Genomic DNA, 23,849 nt, shown 5'->3' with positions numbered 1-23,849 from the left:
GAAAGAATCACATTAGGTAAACTGACAATATGTTTGAAGCTGTGGAAAAGAGTAATGTCAACAAAGGGTAGGATGGATGAAAAGAAAGACATTTTGAGAAGGCAAAAGGTGGTAGCATTTTCAGATTGGTCTAAATCTTTCATTAAAATAGAGGTAAAAATCAGTCATGGGAGAGTGAGTGGAGTCTAAGATTAAGTTTGGAAGAGCTATTTTTAGAATTTTAACTCTTTCACTGATCTTGTCAAAAAGAATGAGTAAGAAAGGAATAAAAAAAAAAAAAGCCAAGAAATATTTGAGCTGGGCTGTGGGACCTGTTAAAAGTGAGCTAGTTTGGGCAGCCCGGGTGACTCAGCAGTTTAGCGCAGGCTTCGGCCCAGGGTGTGATCCTGGAGACCCAGAATCAGAGTCCCATGTTGGGCTCCCTGCATGGAGCCTGCTTCTCCCTCTGCCTGTGTCTCTGCCTCTCTCTCTTTCTCTCTCATGAATAAATGAAAAATCTTAAAAAAAAGAAAAAAAAAAGAAAAAGAAAAATCTAAAAAAAAAAAAGTGATCTACGATCTTTCAAAAAGGACATTTTAGAAATGATGTTCTAATGCCAAGCTAGTCTTACAATTTAGGAAAAAACTTAGCATAGCTGTTAAAATTTTTATACCAACTTTCTGAAGTAAGGCAGAAATATATTTTCATTACATCCTGTATACTTTTCCCAATATATCTGTGAAACAAAACAAAACAAAACAAAACAAAACTGCTAATGAACCAACCCCCCTCAATCCCAGAAGCCATCTGTTTAAAAATGAGCAATGAAAGTTTCTGCTAAAACCTATGTATACATGTAGAATTCAGACCTTTCTGTGCTCTTCTATATAAGGTTGCAACCAGAGGGAATTAATTGTGCTCCACAGCAAACACATAAAAGCTGAGTAAGAATCTTGTTCTGAAATTAAATTCTGGGAATCACCATAAGGCTCACTGGGCACATTCTTCACAGAATGAAAACTCTAGAATCTCTAGATTATATCTTATTTTTTTCAAGTGGGAGAAACAGCTCAGTGTTAATCCAAAGCAAAACTATCTTAAGCTAAAAATGGCAGAGTTTATTTCAGTCCCTCAAATATCAAAGAGAGCTCTTAAGAATACAACAAAATAGGGTCATGAACTAGTTCAACATACTTAACTGGTAGTTTTATGAATTATAATGAATGCTGCTACTCTTTAAAAATGAATGTATCAAAGAGGAAATAACCTCATTGGCATGCTTGCAGCTATACGACACATTTGTTTCATTGCTTTCAAGCAACAGAGCAGGAGACTGAATAAGTCAATGGGAGGACTTCTTCAGTCAGAGCAGCAAGCAGGTCTACTGAGCATACAAAATCACATGCTTGGGAGATTAACAATAAGAGGTAAGTGTTTAACAAATAAATATAAAGTAAATCTCATTTTTTTTCCTTCAAAAAAACTGCTACCATAATCTTTTATTTCTATTCAGTAGTTTAAAGATCAAAACAAAAATTTTACCAATGTTAAAGGAGTGATACTTAATATGGGATTTATAGATTTTATGATTAAATGGTTTAATCTTCCTCTTAGCTTATACTCTTTCCCCACCAAACTGGGCAGGTTAAGGAAAAAAATGATTATTACTTAAAGCAAAACAAGGAACTGTTTCAAATTTGGCATAAAGTGATAAATTTAGAAAATATCTGTGGCGGTATAGGCTTTCTTTGAAAGATGAAATTACCAAAAAACAATTATTTGGATCCTACTAATACCTATTTTTTTCCTTATCTCAAACTAAAAGAATTTTAAAATGTTGTATAAAAATGGCAATTATATCAGTATTAAGATAAACCTGATCAGACAAAACCCAATTACAAATAAAGATTCCTAGCTGGTAAATAATTTATTTGGACCTTAGCTGGGCTTGAAGAATTTCTAAGTGGGTAACCAGCATGTACCAAAATGTTCTATTCACAACTATTTAGTGCTTTGATGTTTCTATTCTTCTATACATATTCTAAGGTAAAGGTAAAAAGACATTCGAGGGTCAGGAAATACCTAGACTTTTTTTTTTAAATAACCACTGAAAAAATAAATATATCTCGTTTCGTAACCTGAGACATATCAGGAATATGATTGCGGAAATAGGTTGCATTGCCACAAATGCAAAAGAGATCTATTGAGATGGGAAGGGCTACTCTAAGTTCAAGTGTTTTTTTCTGTTTCTTGAAAATAACAAAATAAAATAATGTAATCTACATATTTTATATCTAGGGGGAACTCTTGGGACTCATTGGCATTCAAATTCAAACATGAATCTACCACTACAGCAGAGAAACTAATAAACAGTTTTTCTTTCACAGCTACCAGTTTCTTTCACTAAACATTCTGAAATCAGAGCGTCTGCAGAAGGCTAAACCCTTGGGCCTTACCTACAGAAAAGAACAGATGCATGCACGCTCTCATTTTAGAGAACCTGAAAATTTTTTTAAAAGAAGGAGTCAACTTTGGTTTTGAGTGTTTGGCCTGGGTACAATGTCTTTAAAAAGCAGATGACCAGCTTAGCTATCGACCATGCTGACCAGAAGTGGATCATATCACACAAAAACAGCGAATGGCCATCTCTTATAGAATATCAGAACAGAGCACAATTCCTGAGCACATTTTGCAGAGCTCCTTTCATCACTTAATCTTTGCTAACTGGTCTGGATTACAAACAGAATCGATACCAGAGGAAATGAAACAGACTGGTGAGCAACAGGGAAAGAAACCACAGTGGGCAGCTCTTCTGATACTCACGGTGATAATACCCACAATTGGTGGGAACATCCTGGTTATTCTGGCTATTTCACTGGAAAAAAAGCTGCAGTATGCTATCAATTATTTTCTAATGTCCCTAGCAGTGGCTGATCTGCTAGTTGGATTGTTTGTGATGCCGATTGCCCTTTTGACAATAATGTTTGGTAAGTATTTCACTTTGTTCCTGATATCAAACCAGAGAACTAAAATATACTATTAGAGAAATGAATACTCAGTCTTTAAAGATGGACCATTTAAAGATACAGTGAGTGAACAGTCCTTTGTTTCCATCATTTTCTATAGTTAATAATGTATTAAAGAACAAAAAATAATTTCTTAGAAACAATTCTACTCCTTCCCTACTCATCTAATGAAAGTCTAATCAGTCATCTAACCATTTAAAAAGTTATCCAGGTTAACATTATTCATAGATTCTGTGTTCGTCACTTAAAAATTATAGTGAAGAATGGACTTATACTTTAACTTTCCCATTATTAATACTTTTTCCCCTTGATAAAGCAACAACTAGGACACTCCCATGACAGGTATGCTCTGGGTTATTTATTAACGAAAAAAATCTTTGAAATCACTCAATTCCAATTTGAATCACTAAACTCCAATTTAAAATTGGAATTGTTCTAAAAATGTGTTATATTCCTTTATTGTTTGTGTACTTTAAACTTAAACCTAATTCTTACATATGTGTCATATTAAGAAAATATTATGTTTAGTTGCTAAAGGAAATGGTCTGGTTCACAGTGTCCTAAGAGATGATTCATCTATTTAATTTTTATGATTTCTAACCATTCACGTCCTTGATACAAGAAAACTGACCTAAAAAAAATTATTAAAAATAATTTATTAAAAATTATTAAAACAAGTGACCGAAACCAGAGTTATAATAATGTAGCTTGATATACAATATCAAGATATATATAGCTTTGTTATAATAAAAAAGATAATGAAAAAAAAGATAATATTAAAATTAAGTAGTTTTCATTTATGTGTATTCTTGCTAGTTATAGAATTTGGGTAAATACAAATAATTGCTGATAAATTATGAGGGTTTCTAAGAATAAGCAGTAAGAGGATACTTAGTCAATGCTCGGCAAAAATTGATATTCTATTCTTTAACTGCTTAAGAAAAATGATTATTTGCAGAAGATAGGGCTTCTTGAAATTTATACGGTGAGGAAAAAAATATTTCAGGTTACAGAAATAAAGTTTATTTAACTAGAATACATATTAGAAGGAAAACAAAAACTCCAATAAAAATATTATATTTAGGTTTAAATCTTAGATTTTTAAGTGTAGAATGATATCTAAAATTAAGTATTTGAATCCCCAAATATCAGATGGTGACAGGCTGAAACTTTCCATTCTAAATTAACATCTAACCCAGGCTTTAAATTCTGTAGCAAAAAATAAAAAATAATAATAAATAAATAAATAAATAAATAAATAAATAAATAAATTTTGTAGCAGAACAAGCAGTAAGGATCTATAGTTTTAATGGTCTCTTTAATAGTACTATTTATCCTCTTCTCTTTTATAAATTTATAACTTTTTGAATAATTTGGTACAACATGATATGACCTAATAAAACACAAAAACAGGTAAGAGAGATAATTCCTGTAGTCCACAGGAAAAGAGTAGGTATTTGGAGCTGACAACTAAGCTTATATTTAAGCTGGGAGTCTGGGGCCAGGGGGTCCCTGGGTGGCTTAGTGGTTTAGTGCCTGCCTTCGTCCCAGGGCGTGATCCTGGGGTACTGGGATCGAGTCCCACGTCGGGCTCCAGGCATGAAGCCAGCTTCTCCCTCCTCTGGTGTCTCTGCCTCTCTCTCTCTCCCTCCCTCCCTCCCTCTCTCTCTCTCTCTGTGTGTCTCTCATGAAAAAATAAATAAAATCTTAAAAATAAAATAAAATAAAATAAAATAAAATCCTTTATAATCCCAAACACTTTTACTATCAGTAACTAAGCTCTACAGGGGGATTCAATTTTTAAAAAATAACCTGGGAACTTAACCACTATTTAAAAATTATTGCATTAAATTCATTATTAAAAACATTATCCTATTTCTATGAAAAACTGCATACTCTGCCCTCTAAAAAGGTCCAAAGGAAGCATTCATAAACTAGAACTGCATATATTATAAATTCATACTAACTTCAAATACTAAGGTTTAAAGCCCTTTACATGTTAACAAATACAAAGACTTTCTAAATTAATGCATTTATAAGAATTTCTGATAACTTTAAAAGGCAGGAGATTTTATATCTTTTTATCTCATTATAGAAATAATCTTATGAACTTCTGAAGTCTATACAAACAAACAAAAGTGTCCCTGATTCTGTAAACATAAAAAATTAACTACCACTGAGTGGTATGAGTGATTTTAATGATCTCAGGGAAATTTAATGAAAGGAATAAAAGAAACTTTACATAAGCTAATGTTTTAATAAAGTTAAGTTTTAAAAAAAGAGCAGTATAACTTTAAAAACAGAATTTCCACTTTTTACCAAGATTATGATAAGAGGCCTAACATGGTCTCTCAAATGAACTCTGATATCTGTGTCAGTTTTTCTGTCCCTTCTTTCACTCTGGGAGCACTAGACCTAACCTTTATTCATAGGTCTAGTTTTAACTGTCTTATGTATAATTTCGAAAATTCACAAGTTAGTAGCTTATAACATAAGGCTCGAAAATGCCTACTCAGAAGGCATTGAGAAATACTTGAGTAGGATGCAAAGGAAAACAGAACAGCATATGCCAATATAAAAAAGACAGGATGTTCACAGTTTAAGAACTTCTCTGAACTTTCCCTTCTCTCATTAAATAAATGATTAAAATGTGAAAGGAGAAAATATAGTGTTTGGTCATTACTGGTTTATTTATAACTTAAGTTTTAATCCATGTTTCAGGATTAAAGTTGAAACAGCATCTGTGGTAGCGCTGGCAGAGGGTGTATAAAATAAAGTGGCTGAAAGATAGAGGTCTGAATCAAGACACTGCAGGCATTGAATCCTGGTTCTCCTGTGCTGGCTTAGACAAGTCACTTAACACATCAGGTTCAATCACCTTGTCTGTAAAACAGGTATGATGAATCTTACACATTGCAGGCTATGCAATGTGAAATGGTCAACTAAGGCCCAATACATAATAGGCACTAATGACTGGCAAGTATTAGTAGAGTATAAAAAGAGTATATATGATTTAGTTTTTTTTTTTTTAATTTTTATTTATTTATGATAGTCACAGAGAGAGAGAGAGAGAGAGGCAGAGACATAGGCAGAGGGAGAAGCAGGCTCCAAGCACCGGGAGCCCGACGTGGGACTCGATCCCGGGTCTCCAGGATCGCGCCCTGGGACAAAGGCAGGTGCCAAACCGCTGCGCCATCCAGGGATCCCTATGATTTAGTTTAGATGTGAGTCTGACCAGAGATGAAACATGTACAGCAGTAAAAGAAAAAAAAATCAGTTATTTAAGCAGTGAAATGCTGCTCTACAATTCTTAAATAAGGGAGAAAAGCAATTAAAGGCACTTCTTTTTGGAAAGTAGAAATTTAAAAAATCAAGAAAACAATTTCTTAAGTATTAATCACTTGAAACATTTAAAACACTATCATATTAGACATTTACTCCCAAAATATTTTATATGCTCAAATGTAATGGGAAAACGACAACAAAAAGAAAACAGAAGCTTGATAATAAAAACCGAAGCACTGATGGGTCTCTTTTTCTGGAAGATAAAGATGAAAAGAAATGGGCATGGGACGGACGCCTGGGTGGCTCAGCAGTTGAGCGTCTGTCTGCCTTCAGCTCAGGTTGTGATCCTGGAGTCCTGGGATTGAGTTCCGCATCAGGCTCCCTGTATGGATGGAGCCTGCTTCTCCCTCTGCCTGTGTCTCTGCCTCTCTCTCTGTGTCTCTCATGAATAAATAAATAAAATCTTAAAAAAAAAAGGGGGGGGGGCGGTTTGAGAACTATGTCCTTTTTGGATATTAAGCTATTTAGGATTTGTCCTACTCTAATATATTCATTTACCTTGGTAAACTCCAGGCACAACTCTCTTAGGATAGCTAAAAATACAGTCATTTAAATCCTCAAAAGGCAAATATCTTAGGTCTCAGATTTACAGACCAATTTTAATTATTTTCTGAACTAATCACATTACTCAGCTTTCAAACTAAAAACTTGCCCAAGAGAAAGCAGGTTTCAGATCACATGAGTCCATCTCACTAAGAAATGGGAGTTTCTGGTTAAAAAAACTCAGGTTTTTATATCAGTTAAAAAGACAGCAAAATAAATAATTAAAAAGTAAAAAGACAAGCATGGCAATACATACAGATATTTATGTTTGCTATTTATGTGTATATATATAAAGAAAGAGAGTAAAAGGCATACTTTCATGACAAATTAAAAGATAAACATGTTTTCATGCCTTTTTAAAAAGAGTACAACTTCAAGTTCAACTGGATACATGCATTCTTGCTACAGTGGGCAGGAGGTCAAACATACTGATTTTGCAGTGATAATATGACTTAACATTTCTAAGTAGGAGTGTTTTAATGGGTCGGCTAGTTGGCCAGTTTCTGTCAAACAATATTAGTAATAAGAACTAACATTTATTGAGTGCTTTCTCTATGCCAGACATTGTTCTAAACACTTTATATTATTGCATTTAATCTTCAAAGCAATCCTATAAAATTGGTTATCATCATCATTATTCCTAGTTTACAAGAGAGGACATCGGAATGAGAAATTATATCAACCAAAACAGTCATATTTGGCAAAGAGCCAACATTTACCTCAAAATAACTCTACCTAACAAGACAGCCATAGAGTTTTCTCTTGGGACAAGGCAGAACAAAATATTTTTTAAAGTTATATTTCATATTAAATGATACAGAATACTCGGTTCTTAACCAGTACTTGTATGACTCTTTGAGATGATTGCAAGATCTCTTTGCTGAGAAAGATATTGGACCTAGGCCCATGCCTATGAAGTTGCTGAACCCTGTCTGGAGACAAACAGAAAGTGATGTAACTGAATGGCAAAATTACCACTTTTTATGTATGGTGGTACCTGAAGCATGCAAGTTTTCATTTTAACAACAAAACATTTGTGCTATTAATTTTTTTGGATAAATAATGATCTATAACCCAAGACTCACAAGATTTGTTTTCCTCCTATAATTACTGATCTGTCATTATTTCAGGCAGTCATAGAAGTGCTATTATTCAAATCTTATTGAAATTAAATTCCTCTTTAATTTGGGAGGGACTTATGGGTGGCTCAGTGGTTGAGCGTCTATCTGCCTTCGGCTCAGAGCGTGATCCTGGAGTCCCGGGATTGAGTCCTGTATCGGGCTCCTTGCATGGAACCTGCTTCTCCTGTCTCTGCCTCTCTCTCTCTCTGGTGTCTCTTCTGAATGAATAAATAAAATCTTAAAAAAAAAAAAAAAAGATTAATTTGGGAGAAGGTAAAGGAAGAAGTAGGTTTTTCTTTTTTTTTTCATTTTTTAAAAATTTATTTATTCATAGAGAGAGAGAGAGAGAAAGAGAGAGAGAGAGAGAGAGAGATAGGCAGAGACACAGGCAGAGGGAGAAGCAGGCTCCATGCAGGGAGCCCGACATGGGACTCGATCCCATGTCTCCAGGACTGCACCCTGGGCTGCAGGCAGCGCTAAATCGCTGCGCCACTGGGGCTGCCCTGAAGTAGGTTTTTCAAAGAAATTTTGTGTACTTTCTGTGAGACAACAAATACTATGTATAATTTAATAGTTTTCCCTTTTTTTGTCTTAGCTTTTATGAAAAAAACAAAACAAAACAAAAAACAAAACTCAGAGCCCCAGAACAGCAGTAATTAATTTAGTTCACGTACCTGATAACTTATTTCTTATACTGACTCTCATATATATGAGAAAGGTATATACTTTTCTTTTTATATAAATTTGTAACTGGTCCATTTTAAATAGTATAGTAAACTCTTATGGAAATAAGCTGGACATAATACATTACAACAAATAAATGAAATTTTAAATCCTTAAAACAATTAAAACTCCTAATAAAAGGGATGCCTGGGTGGCTCAGTGGTTGGGCATCTGCCTTCAGCCCAGGGCATGATCCTGGGGTCCCAGGATTGAGTCCCACATCGGGCTCCCGGCATGGAGCCTGCTTCTCCCTCTGCCTGTGTCTCTGCCTCTCTCTGTGTTTCTGTCATGAACAAACAAATAAAATCTTAAAAGAAAAAAAAACTCCTAATAAAAATAACAAAGTTTTGGAAAGTTACCCTACTCACACCAAACCAACTAAACCTTTTTTAGTTATTCTGAATAGTAAGAAACTTTTCTGACCTTGAGCCTATCAAATTAATACTAACTGAAAAGAATTATAGAAATGAAAGTATCTGGACTAGGGAAAATCCCTTTATAACCTGAGAATGTCTAGAACTGTTTTTAATTTGTATAAATTCTTAGATTACCTCAATCTATTTAGGCAGACAAGCTTTTTGTTTTGTTTTGTTTTATAGAAAAGGTTTCTATAAATTTAATGCAGTTATATTACTTTTATGTTCTTTTCATAAAAAGTCTATTGACTAGTATCTTCACGAAATTTGCAATTATAAAGGTTAATCATGAAGATCCATCTCTCTCAATCCTAAACCTCATACCACAGTCTCCTTACTTAAAGATCAAGTCCCATGTCAGGCTCCCTGTATGGAGCCTGCTTCTCCCTCTGCCTGTGTCTCTGCCTCTCTCTCTCTCTCTCTGTGCGTCTCTCATGAATAAATAAATAAAATCTTAAAAAAAAAAAAAGAAGAAAGAAAAGAAAATTCTCTATCATGTCTCAGTATTTCTACTGTTAGCAGTAAGTACTGACCAAAATAATACAATTCTAGTAATCTGCATTAATTTCAGAATCTACTTTGCATCCCAAAATTGGGAGTTTATAAACTAAACTGATTCTGTTGGAAAGTAAGCCTAATCAAGCTTCACAGGCTTAAAGAGCACTAAAGAGCTTTCTCTATTAGCCCACAATTAGGAATATATAAGTCATACTATTTTCCAAAGACATGTACTTCTTACATGAGAGTTCTATTGTGGCTTCCTGCTCATGGCTACTAGATTTATAACTAAAATTTTTGAGATCTTAATTTAAAAACAAACATAGTTAGAAAAGCTAAATATGCCAGTTTAAAACTATAATCAGTATCTCTTGTAGCTCTAGAGATGAGTATTTTTCTATCTTCTGCTCAGTCCTAAATGTAGAACTGCAGGACAGTTAGAAATGTAGTCTCATTTCAAGTAGTTTCCACTGCGAAATGCTATCATGTGTTTTTTTTTTTCACTCTACTTGAACTGTTAGTTTGCTTAAGCTGAGGTCCATTGTTGCCTTTCACTGTCCAAAGTCCTTTTCTACTTATCAACAGAGACTCTGAAAACTATGACTAAGAGGAAGAAAAATCTAATTGATTAGATTCTTTCTGGTTTTTTTTTTTTTTTTTTTGGATTAGATTCTTTCTAAAGATTTCTCTGCCATAGATTTATTTTGAGATGTCTCTCATATATTCCTTTCTATGAGGCTTTCTAAGTGCTTATCCTACACCAGTGAACAAATGTAGGTGTATCTTTTAAGACCCAAGACACAATGTTTCCCAGTCTTCTAAAACAATACTCCTCATTTATTTGCATACTTTGGAAAAAAACATATTCAAGTCAATCTCAAAACTCTCTAAGTGATAGTCTTTTTTTTGTGGGGGAGGGGTCTGGGATGCTAACCTCTCTCCACCCCCAGGCTTCTTGAATTCGAACAGTTTACAACTGGAGTTTCTTGGTGTTCTGAAATCCTAAAATGACATCTTGATCTTTCTTCAATCAACCCAATGATTTTATACCTGTCAAAGTCAGATAACCATGCAAAAACCAGGAAAAGTAGTTTATACTTTGTCAGTGAACATACAATTAAACTGTAAAAAGGATTTAGATAATCTCACATATATAGCATTTGTTCTATACAGAGGTAATTTGCTTTTATAGCAAGGTCTAAAATTGTGTGTGTGTGTGTGTGTGTGTGTGTGTTAGTAAAGTGGATTCTAACTGAAATATTCTAGGGCAAACCCTAAAATAAATTTTAGCTGTTTTAGAACTGCAATATGTATATCCTGGGTTATGAATAATATACAATATATTAACCCATATGTATATAGATACTTGTCTAAATAAATTTATTGGAAAGCTATGTAGGATAGTATCATATCCAAAATCTTAAATTTTTCAAAGTCAGTATTTCTCAAGTACTTAATAAGACTGTATGAAGTATAAATACTTTCTTTTTATAAGAGTTTGTTACATAAAGTAAGTAGTATGTTTAATCTTGAGACTTGCTCTTTAAACTGGGTCCCCAGTGACAGGACTGAATTATGGAATATGAAAGGATAACAATCCATTTGTCTTCAGAATAATCTGAAGCCATTCCTTTTGCAAACTTTATTTTGGAACTACTTCTGTCAAAAAGAAAAGTCAAATCATTCCACTTAATTATTTCACCAAATGAGAGTCTGCTATAAATAAAGATCATGCTGCCAGTTATTGGTAGAAATGAGCCAAATCCTAGGTTTCACTAAAACTCTCATTCTAATACTTTTTGCCACATTACACTGCTTCCTCTATATGGTAAAATATATTCTTTTCATACAAAAGCAGCTTAAAAATTAATTTTATTTGACTAGCAAGGTTAAGTTCCAGTTGCAACTATGTGAAAAATTTTAAAAGATCACAAAAGAAACAGACAAAAGAGCAACAATCAAATTAATGCTAAAAATGCTAAACTGATTTTGAAAAAGGGCACTGTGATTATTATACAAAATAGAAAATGTATTTAAAAGGTATCATTTACAGAAATATACTTAATATTACTAACTCCATTACCTTAAGTTGGATGTCTTGTGGAGGCTAAGTCATAAAATTTCAGGTAAACAACAACAATAATAAAAATATGTATCACTTTAAAAATAAAGTGCAGATTGAAGACTGTCATTTTGCAGGAGAATGTTTTTGTTTTGTTTTTCAGAGACTATATGGCCCCTCCCACTTGTTCTATGCCCTGCCTGGTTATTTCTTGATGTTCTTTTCTCTACTGCATCCATCATGCATCTCTGTGCCATTTCTGTGGATCGTTATATAGCCATCAAAAAGCCAATCCAGGCCAATCAAAGTAACTCACGAGCTACAGCATTCATCAAGATTACAGTGGTATGGTTAATTTCAATAGGTATGTGGGGAACAGCAGGGTGTGGAGTGGGGTAAATAAATAGCTTTTGGTTTCTTTTGGGTAAGAAAAATACCAGGCTTGGTAGTCTGTGAAACTCAACAAGAGAGGTCAAGGCAGATTACTGATATACCAACACAAGCTCCTTATGCCACGTCATCACATAGCTTCTAAACCATACTATCAGCAACACATGCAAAAAAGCAAAAAGCTCATGTCCTCAGAAAGAACCATCTTCACAATGTTTACTGAGATATCTTCTTGCTTTGATCTTGACATGCAAAAAGACTAAGCCTAAAAACACTTTTCATTTTTGTCAACAGATCATTAAGGTCTAGGCAGCATCCAAAATCTCAAAACTATATTAAAGTAACAATAAAATAAAATCTTTGGTCACACTTAAGAAGATAGGAAAAGAGTAAAAAAAAAAAAAAACCCAAACATTTTGTATGCAGGTATTAAAGATCATAAATTCATCTTGGAGGCCAATATGTGTATAGAATAAAGGCAGTAAGTGTCTACATAAGTGTTTTAGATAGATGTTTAATCAGAGGTTTTAAGGGAGATGCAAGTGATACTCAGAAATGATTTACAGAAGAAAAATACTATTTCTTCTAAACTGTCTTATGCCCCTGTGCCCATCTTTAATGCTCAAAGATAGCTGCTATAATAGAGTATCTTAGCATGAAATACAGCGTAAGTAACCCAAACTTCTTATAAGCTAATATTAGAAAAACAGATTCACAATTACTATGATCATTAATAGTGTGACTAGCAGATTAATTTCTTCCAAAAAAAAAAAAATTAAGAGAGATCTGGAATACAAAAGGAAAACAAGGAAAGCAAGATAATGAGTGATTTTTATATTGCTGAAATAATACCAGGGAGGTAAAAATAAGGAGTGTTACTACTCTGGCTTGGGAAGAAAGTAGGGTCAAGGAAAAGTCTATTTAAAATGAACAGATTTGCAGTGAGATAGGCTAGTTTTGGGGGTAGACACTGACAGAGCAGAAGTCCCCCCCCAAAAGAAGCCAGACAAAGAGCTTGGGAGATAATGGCTAATAGTCACCAAAACGTAGAGTGGAAAGGAGGGAAACTAGAATAGCTCATGCCAAAAGTCCCATATCTTTGGTAAGTTCACTGACATAAGGGAGAGGACAGGGTAGATAGTATGAGGTGTGGGTGTGAGTGTGTGTTTTGGGGTAGGGTGGGAGAAATGAGGAAAAGGCAGAGAGAAGACAGGAGAAATGATCCTTAAGAACTAAGACATTTGAAACCATGAATATGTTCAAGCCAATAAACAGTCTTAGAAGGGATGCCTCAATTAAGGCTAGATCCCATGAATTCATAAACAGATCAAGCCTTTGTTGATTACCTATGATATACTAAGAAACAGGAATATAAAGATAAATAAAGAGTTTTTATGTTCAAGGAAGGCAGATAATAAATTAGATTAATATAAAGTGTTAGTATGCAGAAGGAAAAGAATAAAAAGAAGACCTCAGATTTATAGCTTTGGAAGGGATTTTATAAATTCACTTTTTCCTTTTTCCTTTTATAGATAAGAAACCTAGAGGTTTTAAATAGTTGGCTTAAAGATTATTAACAACTTTTTGGCACCAAGGTCAAGATCAACACTGTTCCTTTCATCACATTTGTTTTGTAGGACCAGAGACAATTTAGTAACTTTGTAAAAGAAAAAGCAGATGTTAGGGTTAGTTCGGTTTTTAAATTCTGCAAAGTGCTAAAAAAAAGCTCACTTCTTCTGGACTTAGTTATCCTAGGTAAGCCCTGGCAAATAGTAAAGAATGAAAGATTAAGGGGATAAGGGTATAAAAAGTACCAGTGAAAACTTGATATACTAACTATACTTATGTTATATATAACTAATACTTATGTTATTTACGGACCACCAAGCTGGTTGAGAAGGTAATGTGAGTCTTGAAAGAGATTAATGGAATGTGAAAATAGAGAAGGAAGAATGGACTAAAGGTCAAGATAGTAAAAAGAAGTCTCACAGTAATGGAGAGCAGCAGGACAAGAAAGGGAAAAATCAAAGTTCATGGTTTTAGATATGGGACAGTTTTAAGAGGGCTTATGGATGGCTTCACGAATACAAAAAATAATGAGGGCTGATACACCCGAAACTAATAACACTGTATTTTAATTACACTGGAATTAAAATTTTAAAAATAATAAGAGAAATTAGAGTGGAGTTCAACAGACATAAAATGAAGGTGTCAGAAGGGTCATCAATGAGATCAAGTCAAGGAAGGTAAGAGCAGTGGAACAGTGCAAAGGAAGGCTATATAGCAAGGTGCTGAATCCATTGAGGAAGATGAACAGATGTCCTGGATGGAAAACAGAGTGGTGTAAGCAGATTAAACAGACCTCAAAAGGGAAGGGCTCTGGGGGGAAAGAACAGCATAACGATCTCTTAGAAATAACAAGGTAGGGATCCCTGGGTGGCTCAGCGGTTTATTGCCTGCCCCTCTGGCCCAGGGCATGATCCTGGACTCCCAGGATCGAGTCCCACGTCGGGCTCCCTGAATGGAGCCTGCTTCTCCCTCTGCCTGTTCTCTGCCTCTCTGTGTCTCTTATGAATAAATAAATAAAATCTTAAAAAGAAAGAAAGAAAGAAAGAAAGAAAGAAAGAAAGAAAGAAAGAAAGACAGAAAGAAAGAAATAACAGGGTAGTCCAGGGGTCAGCCAACTTTTCTTGTAAAGGGCAAGATAGTAAATATTTTGGGCTTGCAAGCTCTTAATGATTTCAGTCACAACTACCCAACACTGCAGCAGTGGAGTAAAAGCAGTCATAAACAATTTGTTAACAAATGGGTATGGCTGTGTTCCAACAAAATTTACAAAACCAGAATTCAGGCCAGGTTCGGCCCTCAAGCTATAATGTGCTAACCTCTAGCATAGAACAGTAAGTATACAGAATCCTCTTTCTGGTGGTGGTCTTGAGGAAAAGTAGAAAAGGCAGTAACCTCCCTGTTAGAAAGGATCTGAGGAAATTATTTCTGTCAAAGGTTATTCAGCTACCATAAAAAGGCTGTAGTGCTATGAGATTCATAAAAAACTCAAGGATTCTAAAAGTTTTTAAAGATCAGTCAATTCAGACTTCTTTTTAAGAATTTGCTGTTTCAAAGGGAAAGGATTTAGGATGACACTTGTGTGCTTGTCTTTCTAATAAGCTAACTCACTACGCAAGATCATATTTAAGTACCCACTTCATGATATTTAAAGTATTAGAAAATTAGCACAAGATACATTTCTTTCATATCTGTTACAGGAACCTTCAATTTGAAAATTAATTTTATTAATTTTTAAGTAGCATTTTTAAAAAAAACAATGAACTCCCCTTAGTTTTCCCTAAGTCATCAGAGGAAAAGATTAAGACATTCATAAACTTCAAAAACTAAAAATGTCTGTCAAATGAAACTCTGTAGCCTCAAAGATAATAGATATATATCTAGAATTAAGATACTGCATGAATGTACTCCCTTTAAATCAACTACATTCGATTATAAAAATAAAGCAAATTCTCTCCTGAATTCCTTTCCCTTAACCTGGGATAGAGCAACAAACACAGAGTATGAGAAATGAGAATAAGTGAAGACATTCTGTCTTATTTCATGGATATACTACAGCTTTAGGGAAGCTTAAATTATAAACTTAAAATGACCAATCAATCTGTTTAAAAACAGCAGGTCTGCTTACTTAGCTTTCATTTGTTGTTAAATCTTCCCTTGATTAAATGCTTTGAGATTCCACATTGTGTGTACTAGGAATGACAATACAGTAACCACAAAAAGTCACTAAGATAAACTCTAAGAGTCAAAGGTCATAAAATTAACTTCATTTATATTATTTTCTCTTCCTTAGGCATTGCCATTCCAGTCCCTATTAGAGGGATAGAAACTGATCGGAGTAACCCAAGCAACATCACCTGTGTGCTGACAAAGGATCGTTTTGGCAACTTCATGCTGTATGGCTCACTGGCTGCCTTTTTTACACCTCTGGCAATCATGATTGTCACCTACTTTCTCACTATCCGTGCTTTACAGAAGAAAGCTTCCTTGGTCAAAAACAAGCCACCTCCATGCCTAACATGGCTGACTGTGTCTACAGCTTTCCGAAGGAATGAAACACCTTGCTCGTCACCTGAAAAGGTGGCAATGCTGGATGGTTCCCACAAAGACAGAACTCTGCCCAGCTCAAGTGATGACCTACTTATGCGAAGAATGTCCACAGCTGGAAAAAAGTCCATGCAGACCATTTCCAACGAACAGAGAGCCTCCAAGGTTCTAGGGATTGTTTTTTTTCTCTTTTTGCTTATGTGGTGTCCCTTTTTTATTACAAATGTAACTTTAGTTTTGTGTGATTCCTGCAACCAGACTACTCTCAATATGCTTCTGGAGGTATTTGTGTGGATAGGCTATGTTTCCTCAGGAGTAAATCCTTTGGTTTACACCCTCTTCAATAAAACATTTCGGAATGCATTTGGCCGATATATTACCTGCAATTACCAGGCCATGAAATCAGTAAAAACTGTCAGAAAATGCTCCAGCAATAACTACTTCCGAAATGGCAGAGAACTCAAAGTTTTTCATGAAACGTGGAATGCGAAATGGTATTAATCCTGCCACGTACCAGAGCCCAATGAGGCTCTGCAGTTCAACCATTCACGCTTCCTCAATCATTCTACTAGATACACTTCTCATCACAGAAAATGAAGGTGACAAAACTGAAGAGCAAGTCAGTTATGTATAGAAAGAATAGAGGTATTCACCTAATTAATATAACGATGAGTAGGGTGACAAAGCAGATAGAAATGTACCAAGAATTATATAAAAAGCTTTAAGTCATCTATCAAGTAATCTCTTTAATATAAGAGTTATATATTAAGATTATGCAATTTTCTTTATTTGGACAAAACTACTCCATTTCTGGAGTACAAAATTGCAGCTGTTCAAAATCATTTTGTACAGCCACAAAAAAAAAAAAAAAAAAAAATCCAGCACTCTGGGTAAATGTTAAGGTATTCAATGAAATAAAATTAATCAACCAAATTTTAGTTTTAAAAACAAACAATGTCATTATAAGAATTTGTTTTGGCACTTGGCGGGATGAGCACTGGGTGTTATGCTATATGTTGGCAAATTGAACTCCAATAAAAATAAATAAAATAACATAAAATGAATTGTTTTGTTTCTAATGGTATGCAAATCTGTGCTAAGAATGAAACAGAACAAGACAAAAAAAAGCATTAACCTCTTCAAAACCTGGGGATCCCTGGGTGGCGCAGCGGTTTGGTGCCTGCCTTTGGCCCAGGGCGCGATCCTGGAGACCCGGGATCGAGTCACACATCGGGCTCCCTGCATGGAGCCTGCTTCTCCCTCTGCCTGTGTCTCTGCCTCTCTCTCTCTCTCTCTGTGTGACTATCATAAATAAATAAAAATTAAAAAAAAAAACACCTCTTCAAAACCTTAAGAACAAAAAACAAACAAAACAAAACAAAACAAAATAAAAAACCTTAAGAACATAATGCATAACACAGAACAACAGTTACAGGCACAGAAGACTTAAAGTGAGTGCGTAAAATTACACCATCTGGAGGTAAACCAAGATTGTCATTTACAGTCTGGCTCAGTTAAACATAGTCATGATTTTGCTTTCATCAGGAAACTTGTCTTGATGGAAGGGGAAGGGAGGATAGTTGTTGGCTACCACACAAAGTAACAGGATCTCAGAACAAGAGCTATTTGTTAAGTGGCTGATACCAAGTATCTACTCACCAGAAGCGAGTCTAAACTTAGAGAAGGAGGAGGAAGCAAATGACATTACTCCGGGGTACCTCAACCTCATTTTGTTCTGTAAAGAACATGTGCAAACTGGAACCATGGGATCTTGATTCAGAAATCTAAACTTCAATGACCTCATAATGACCCCAAAACTTGGTTAACTTCTGGCATTTTTTATTCACCCTTTCCTTATTTCATTTTGTATTGCTGGATCTAGGAATAAGTCCAAACTCTGTCACTAGCTGACTAAATACATGAAAGTTATTTAATTTCTCTGAGCCTCAATTTTCTCATCGACATTTCATAGGGTTCTTATGAGAATGAGTACACGTGGGCAGTCTGTCCATAGTAGCCAATTCTAATTATATCAGATATTTAATAGTTACACTATTCTCATAAATGGTGAACAAATTTAGGGTGAGGGTCTGCAGTGAAAACAGCAAATATCTTTCTTTATAGGCTGAACCATTCTTATGTCTTATGTCTCAACCTATTGTTCTAGTGCTATCCTTCTCCAAATGATTAAGTTTAAGAAAATTACTTTGAGGGACACCTGGGTGGCTCAGCGGTTGAGCTTCTGCCTTTGGCTCAGGGCATGATCTCACATCGGGATCGAATCCCACATTGGATTGCAATAGCCTGCCTCTCTGTCTGTGTCTCTGCCTCTCTCTCTCTGTGTCTCTCATGAATAAATAAATAAAATATATATTAAAAAAAAAGAAAAAAAGAAAATTACTTCGAGAAATGTGTTGGCTATGGAGAGGCTCAGCAAAAGTGAACCAGGTATATATTCTTGTGCAAATGGGAGAATTCTTCCCTAGAACATAGAAAATAGATATTATGGGCTCTATGTCATCTGCCACAGAGTATATCTTACAAATTTAATCCCTAAATCTCAAAGTTTTAGGCACTTTCCCCCATCAGTCTAAGATTTCTTAAGAGCATGAAGGGTGGCCCATTTCAGATAGGCAAAATAATTTACATTCCTAAAAAAATTATTATCTATTTTGGTTCTAGTTTCTAATATGATGAAGTATGACATATATTAAGATTTATATTCTTGCCAAGTCACATAAGATTAAGTTTTCTGAAGTTACTTTAACAGTATTCCAAACTGCATCATATATATCTGAAGGTATATGTAACTGTTTCAGGACATCTAAATACTAGAGATGGCACTCACAATGCCAAGGCTCTACCTCGAGACAAACTAGATTAAATGGACCACCTTCTCACATGCTCTATACTGTCTCCAAATTTTGTATATGCTTAAACCTACAGATACCTACAAAATAAACTATATGACCCTTAAACTAGTTAGCTTCAATTCCTGGAAAAAAAAAAAATCTTTGCTTATAATCAGCTGAGAGATCTTTCTCTAGCTAACGAGAAATTCTACTATTGCTACTTCTAGAAAATAAAAACTCCAACATAAACTATTTCTGAAAAAGTACAACAGAGCACAAACTTTTACCATTCTGATCTGATTCTTTGATTTCAGAATACTTTAAAGAAATCTATAATTTAAAAAAAAATAAAAAAAGAAATCTATAATTTTAAAGCAAATTTCAGAAGTTAACCACACCTATGACAACAAAGGCTAGTTTTCCCTTCAAAGAGTAGACTGTACCTCTTTAGAAAAATAATTTTGAAAAAAACCTTTCATTTGTTTTCATATTTATTATTAATTAATGAAGGGGAAAACCAAAGTAAAGAAAGAGTAAAAAAAAAAAGACAAAAATTAAGGAAGTTATAACATCAAGAACATAAACACAAGGACATTGAGGCAGAATACAGAGTATATACCAAACATACAAAATTGTGAATGGAGATACTGTAAAGATGATTCTTGCATTTGGTAGTAACTAGCTGACTAATGGGGTTCTTTCAAATTCTAAGGATCCATGATGGCACAATTTTTATACTCAAGGACCATTTTTTTATAGTCTAAAAAAATGTACCAGGAATCTCCCTCACATCTTGCAAGATCCATCAATATCTGAAAGCATATTAATACATACACTGAGAAATATCCAATTTTATATTTTAATAGCTTAAGTCAGAGCAAAGATGATCTGGGACCTCCAGGATTATCTAATTTTAAGAAAAGTCTATAACAAGGGCACCTGGGTGACTCAGTTAAGAGTCTGACTCTTGATTTTGGCTCAGGTCGTGATTTTTTTTTCCTAGATTATTTATTTATTCATGAAAGTCAGAGAGAGAGAGAGAGAGGCAGAGAGAGAAGCAGGCTCCTTGCAGGAAGCCAGGTGCGGGACTCGATCCCCAGACCCGAGATCGTACCCTGAGCCAAAGGCAGACACCCAACCACTGAGCCACCTAGGTGTTTTAGGTCATGATTTCAGGGTCATAAGATCTAGCTCCACATTGGGCTCTGCACTCAGCACGGAGTCTGCTTGAGATTCTCTCTCTTTTTCCCTCTAGCCCTCCCTCTGCTCATGTTTCCATGCTCTCTCTCTAAATAAAATCTTAAAAAAAAAAAAAAAAGATCTATATCAGATCATTATAGCATTTTAATTTCAACAAATATGTAAAGATCAATGCTTCTTTTGACTTTTTTCTTCACTTTTCTTTCCAATGTCAAGTTAAAATAATTCAGATTACTTTCAGTTCCAACTGAATTTCAGTCAATGCCAAGCACAGTACTGTACAAAGAATTGTTATAATAAAAACTGCTTACTGGACAGATAACAATGGGCCTGATAATCACCTATGTATTACACAAAAAAATGTACTCAGTAAATAAAAAAGGAAAAGCAAAAAAAAAAAAAAAAAAAGTACTCAGTTCATTTCACCTTGACAAAAATGTTTTTCAACTTAATTCTCAATATTTATCATATAACACACAAATATCAAGAGAAAATAACAGAGTGAAAATACTGTAACTCCCTGGACTACCTGCGAGTAAAGAAGATAATACATGTGAGAATTTTTAGTTTCCCACAAGACAATTTCATCTTAGTTGAAGTACAAATATATGTTTATGCATGTTTTCAGTATCCATAGCTAGTAAGTACACTTAAAAAAAAGATTTAAAAAATTAAGAAGAAATAAGTTCTTAAAATATGGTTCAAGAAGGTCAAATGTCTGCAGTTATTTTAAAGGTGACATGTAACATCTAAAAGGGAAGAAATGATAAAATGGAGCACATTCTAAGAAAGTAAATAATGGCACACCAGAAAACATTTACTATTCTTAGGAGATAGGATAGAAACTTTCCAAATATTAAAAGTAATGAGGAAATTTGAAAATCACTTAGGAAAATAGTACTGATGGAAAGGCATGTTGTAAAAAGCTTTGATCTATAATGAGATCTGTTTTGAATTTCAGTTCTACTTTTTAGTTCTATGACAATGAAAAATTGTATTAACTATTTTGGAATTCAATTTCCTTCTCTTTAAAAAAAATATTTCTAAGTTTCTTTCACTTTTAAAAATTCTCACTCCAGGAAAATTGTACTAGTCTAAAATTTAAAGAATTTGGTCTCAACTGCAATTCCTTCGACAAGTTGATTACATTTAATTTTCTTCATCTATAAAGTAACTTTCAGACAAATCATCTCAAGTCTTTTCCAGTTTCTTCTGTTTATAAAGAGTCACACTATGAAAACAAAATTCAGAATGGTCCCTTAGAAATAAAAAGCACACAGTACCATTCATTAGCTGGGTATGACTATCCTAGGTAGCAGAGATCTCAGCAAAGCCTAAAAGCAGCTCACAGGAGACATCTGCTGCTGAAACTGGGAAATTAGCATGAGAGTGAGCCCCAGGAAATGCAAAGGCAGAAATGAATGTTAATTGAAGAGCAAAGCGCTGTCAGGTTAAAGGGTAGAAAAACAGTTCATGAAGCTCAACTTCCTATGTAGTAGAATTTACACACTAGGCCACTGATTCATAGGATACAAAATATAAAATCACCAGGAAGAATTAACAACTGACAACAAAGAAACAAAGAGAGGATCATGAATAGGATTGTTTATATAAACCAACAGTTACTAAAAGTATCCTTAGAAAAATATACTTTCCTATCAAAATTATCTAGTTCTCTGATAAGAATTAAAATAAAACAAAAAGCCCCCTCTGGATGGCAATAATACCCACTCCCCTCCCCACAATCTAAACTCTAGAGTTAAACCAGTGAAAGGTTAGGGTCACAGCTTGGCTAATATAATAACCCAAAAATGGACAGGGAGAAAATAAAACTATTGAACTTCTATTTGCTTCCATTTTTCCCCCCAGGAGAATGATTTTTGAAACAGAAAGATAAAAAGTAATGTTGTAAAGACTGATCAAAATGTAAAACAGGTAAGGGGCACCTGGGTGGCAGAGTTAAGGTAATGACTCTTTTCAGGTCAAGTCGTGACTCAGGATGGTGAGATCAAGCCCCAGACTGGACTCTGCACTTGGCACAGAGTCTACTTCAGATTCTCTCTCTGTGCTCCTCCCGTTTGTGCTCTCTCTCAAATAAATATTTTTTTAAAATGTAAAATAGGTGAAAAGACTGGCTGCATTAAATGAGTTCAACTCTGTAAGCTAAATGAATCACTTCCTTTAAATAGAAATTGTGGTTCTAATTATGGAACCACTGCTGACAAATTTGAGAAAAAAAAAAAAAAAGAAAATGGCAAAGATACAAAAAGACTCTAAGTGGCTAAATATTCTGATGTTCAAAAAGAGAAAAGAGAGGACTCAAGAAATTAAGTGTGAAGTCTATTCCAGATTTTTTAAAAATACAAAGAATAGCTTAATGCACATAAGTTTTGTCATACCTTAGAAAAAGAATCAATGAGTATCTGACACTTCTATGAATTACTAAAAACAATAACAACTAATCATGTATCCTATTTTGGAGGTACCAGACTAATAGGTCTATGTAAATATTATGTCTTTAGATTTAGTGAAGGCTCTCTAGCATCTTTGTGAACAAGTTGAACAAATGAGTGTTAGAGGACAACACAATGAAGGAACTTAGTATGCGGCTGAACAACCTTATTCAACAAAACTGGTGTAAGGAGAAACCTAATTAGTATGTTATATGGGTCTGTACTCTGCTGTTTTATTCAGCATATTAATCCACAGAGGAGTAAAGTAGTCTACAGCCTATCTGGATAAGTTTTTGATAAATGGATTAACTTCCTATCTAAAATGTTATGAAGATGTTCCTATAACCAGTTCACGGTGGATGTTCAGTATTTGTTGAATTATGTTATGACCTTTACAACAAAGGTTCACTCCCAGGAACCTGGGAGAAAATCTATTCCAGAGATTAAAAGGGCATGAGTGAGACTCATCTAACTGACTCATCTAACATGTACCTTGAAAACTTTTTTTTTTGTATAATTTCATCACAAATAAGGTATGATAAGCAGTGTCCAAAGAAGCTAAAAGAAGTACTTTTAATTTGCCTTTGCTGGATTTTAATATAAAGTATCTTAGCCAAAAGAAACAATGATTCTTAAGATTAGAGATAAGTAGGTAGAAGAACTGCAAGAAAAGTACTACTGCATCTGCCACCGTTATAGTTGCTCCTACTATCATATGCTTAAATAGCTTAAATAACACTTAGTAGTAGTGCCAGATGCTGTTCTAAGAGCTTTAGATTTTTTTTAAAAGATTTCATTTATTTATTCATGAAAGACACAAAGAGAGGCAGAGACTCAGGCAGAGGGAAAAGCAGCCCCCCCACGGGGAGCCTGAGGCAGGACTCAATCCCAGGATCATGACCTGAGCCAAAGGCAGACACTCAACCACTGAGCCACCCAGGTGCCCCTAAGAGCTTTAGATATTAATTCAGTTACTTATCCAAAAATGCACTTCTTTTTAAAAAAGATTTATTTTGGGGGTGGTTTAGGAAAATAGAGTGAACAAGGGCAGAGGGAGAGGGAGAAACAGGCTCCCTGCTGAGCTGGGAGCCCTGGTTGAGGCTCAATCCCAGGACCCAGGGATCATGA

General features: G+C 34.6%; 2 protein-coding genes and 1 long non-coding RNA gene across 3 annotated transcripts in view; 1 reads left to right on the top strand and 2 right to left on the bottom strand.

Annotated features, from left to right (window-relative positions):
* Window positions 1-23,849, bottom strand: part of PSMD1 (proteasome 26S subunit, non-ATPase 1) — a 92,940-nt gene that overhangs the window by 37,291 nt on the left and 31,800 nt on the right. The gene's annotated exons all lie outside the window — the stretch shown is intronic.
* Window positions 932-17,280, top strand: HTR2B (5-hydroxytryptamine receptor 2B). Its single transcript, XM_072796653.1, is given in 5 exon segments — window positions 932-1,406; window positions 2,367-2,966; window positions 11,877-12,077; window positions 15,963-16,665; window positions 16,667-17,280. Coding segments are annotated over 4 exon segments (1,437 nt in total). The 5' UTR covers window positions 932-1,406; window positions 2,367-2,617; the 3' UTR covers window positions 16,851-17,280.
* LOC140616169 (uncharacterized) lies at window positions 4,692-20,671 on the bottom strand. The gene is made up of 3 exons (XR_012016695.1): window positions 17,876-20,671; window positions 10,586-10,701; window positions 4,692-8,251 (listed from the first exon to the last, which is right to left on the bottom strand). It is a non-coding gene; the product is annotated as an uncharacterized lncRNA (long non-coding RNA).

Source organism: Canis lupus, chromosome 24 (assembly GCF_048164855.1).
Source record: "Canis lupus baileyi chromosome 24, mCanLup2.hap1, whole genome shotgun sequence".
In the NCBI taxonomy this organism is placed as follows: domain Eukaryota; kingdom Metazoa; phylum Chordata; class Mammalia; order Carnivora; family Canidae; genus Canis; species Canis lupus.
The sequence above is the reverse complement of the archived record's forward strand: the minus strand, read 5'-3'. Positions and strand labels throughout refer to the sequence as shown.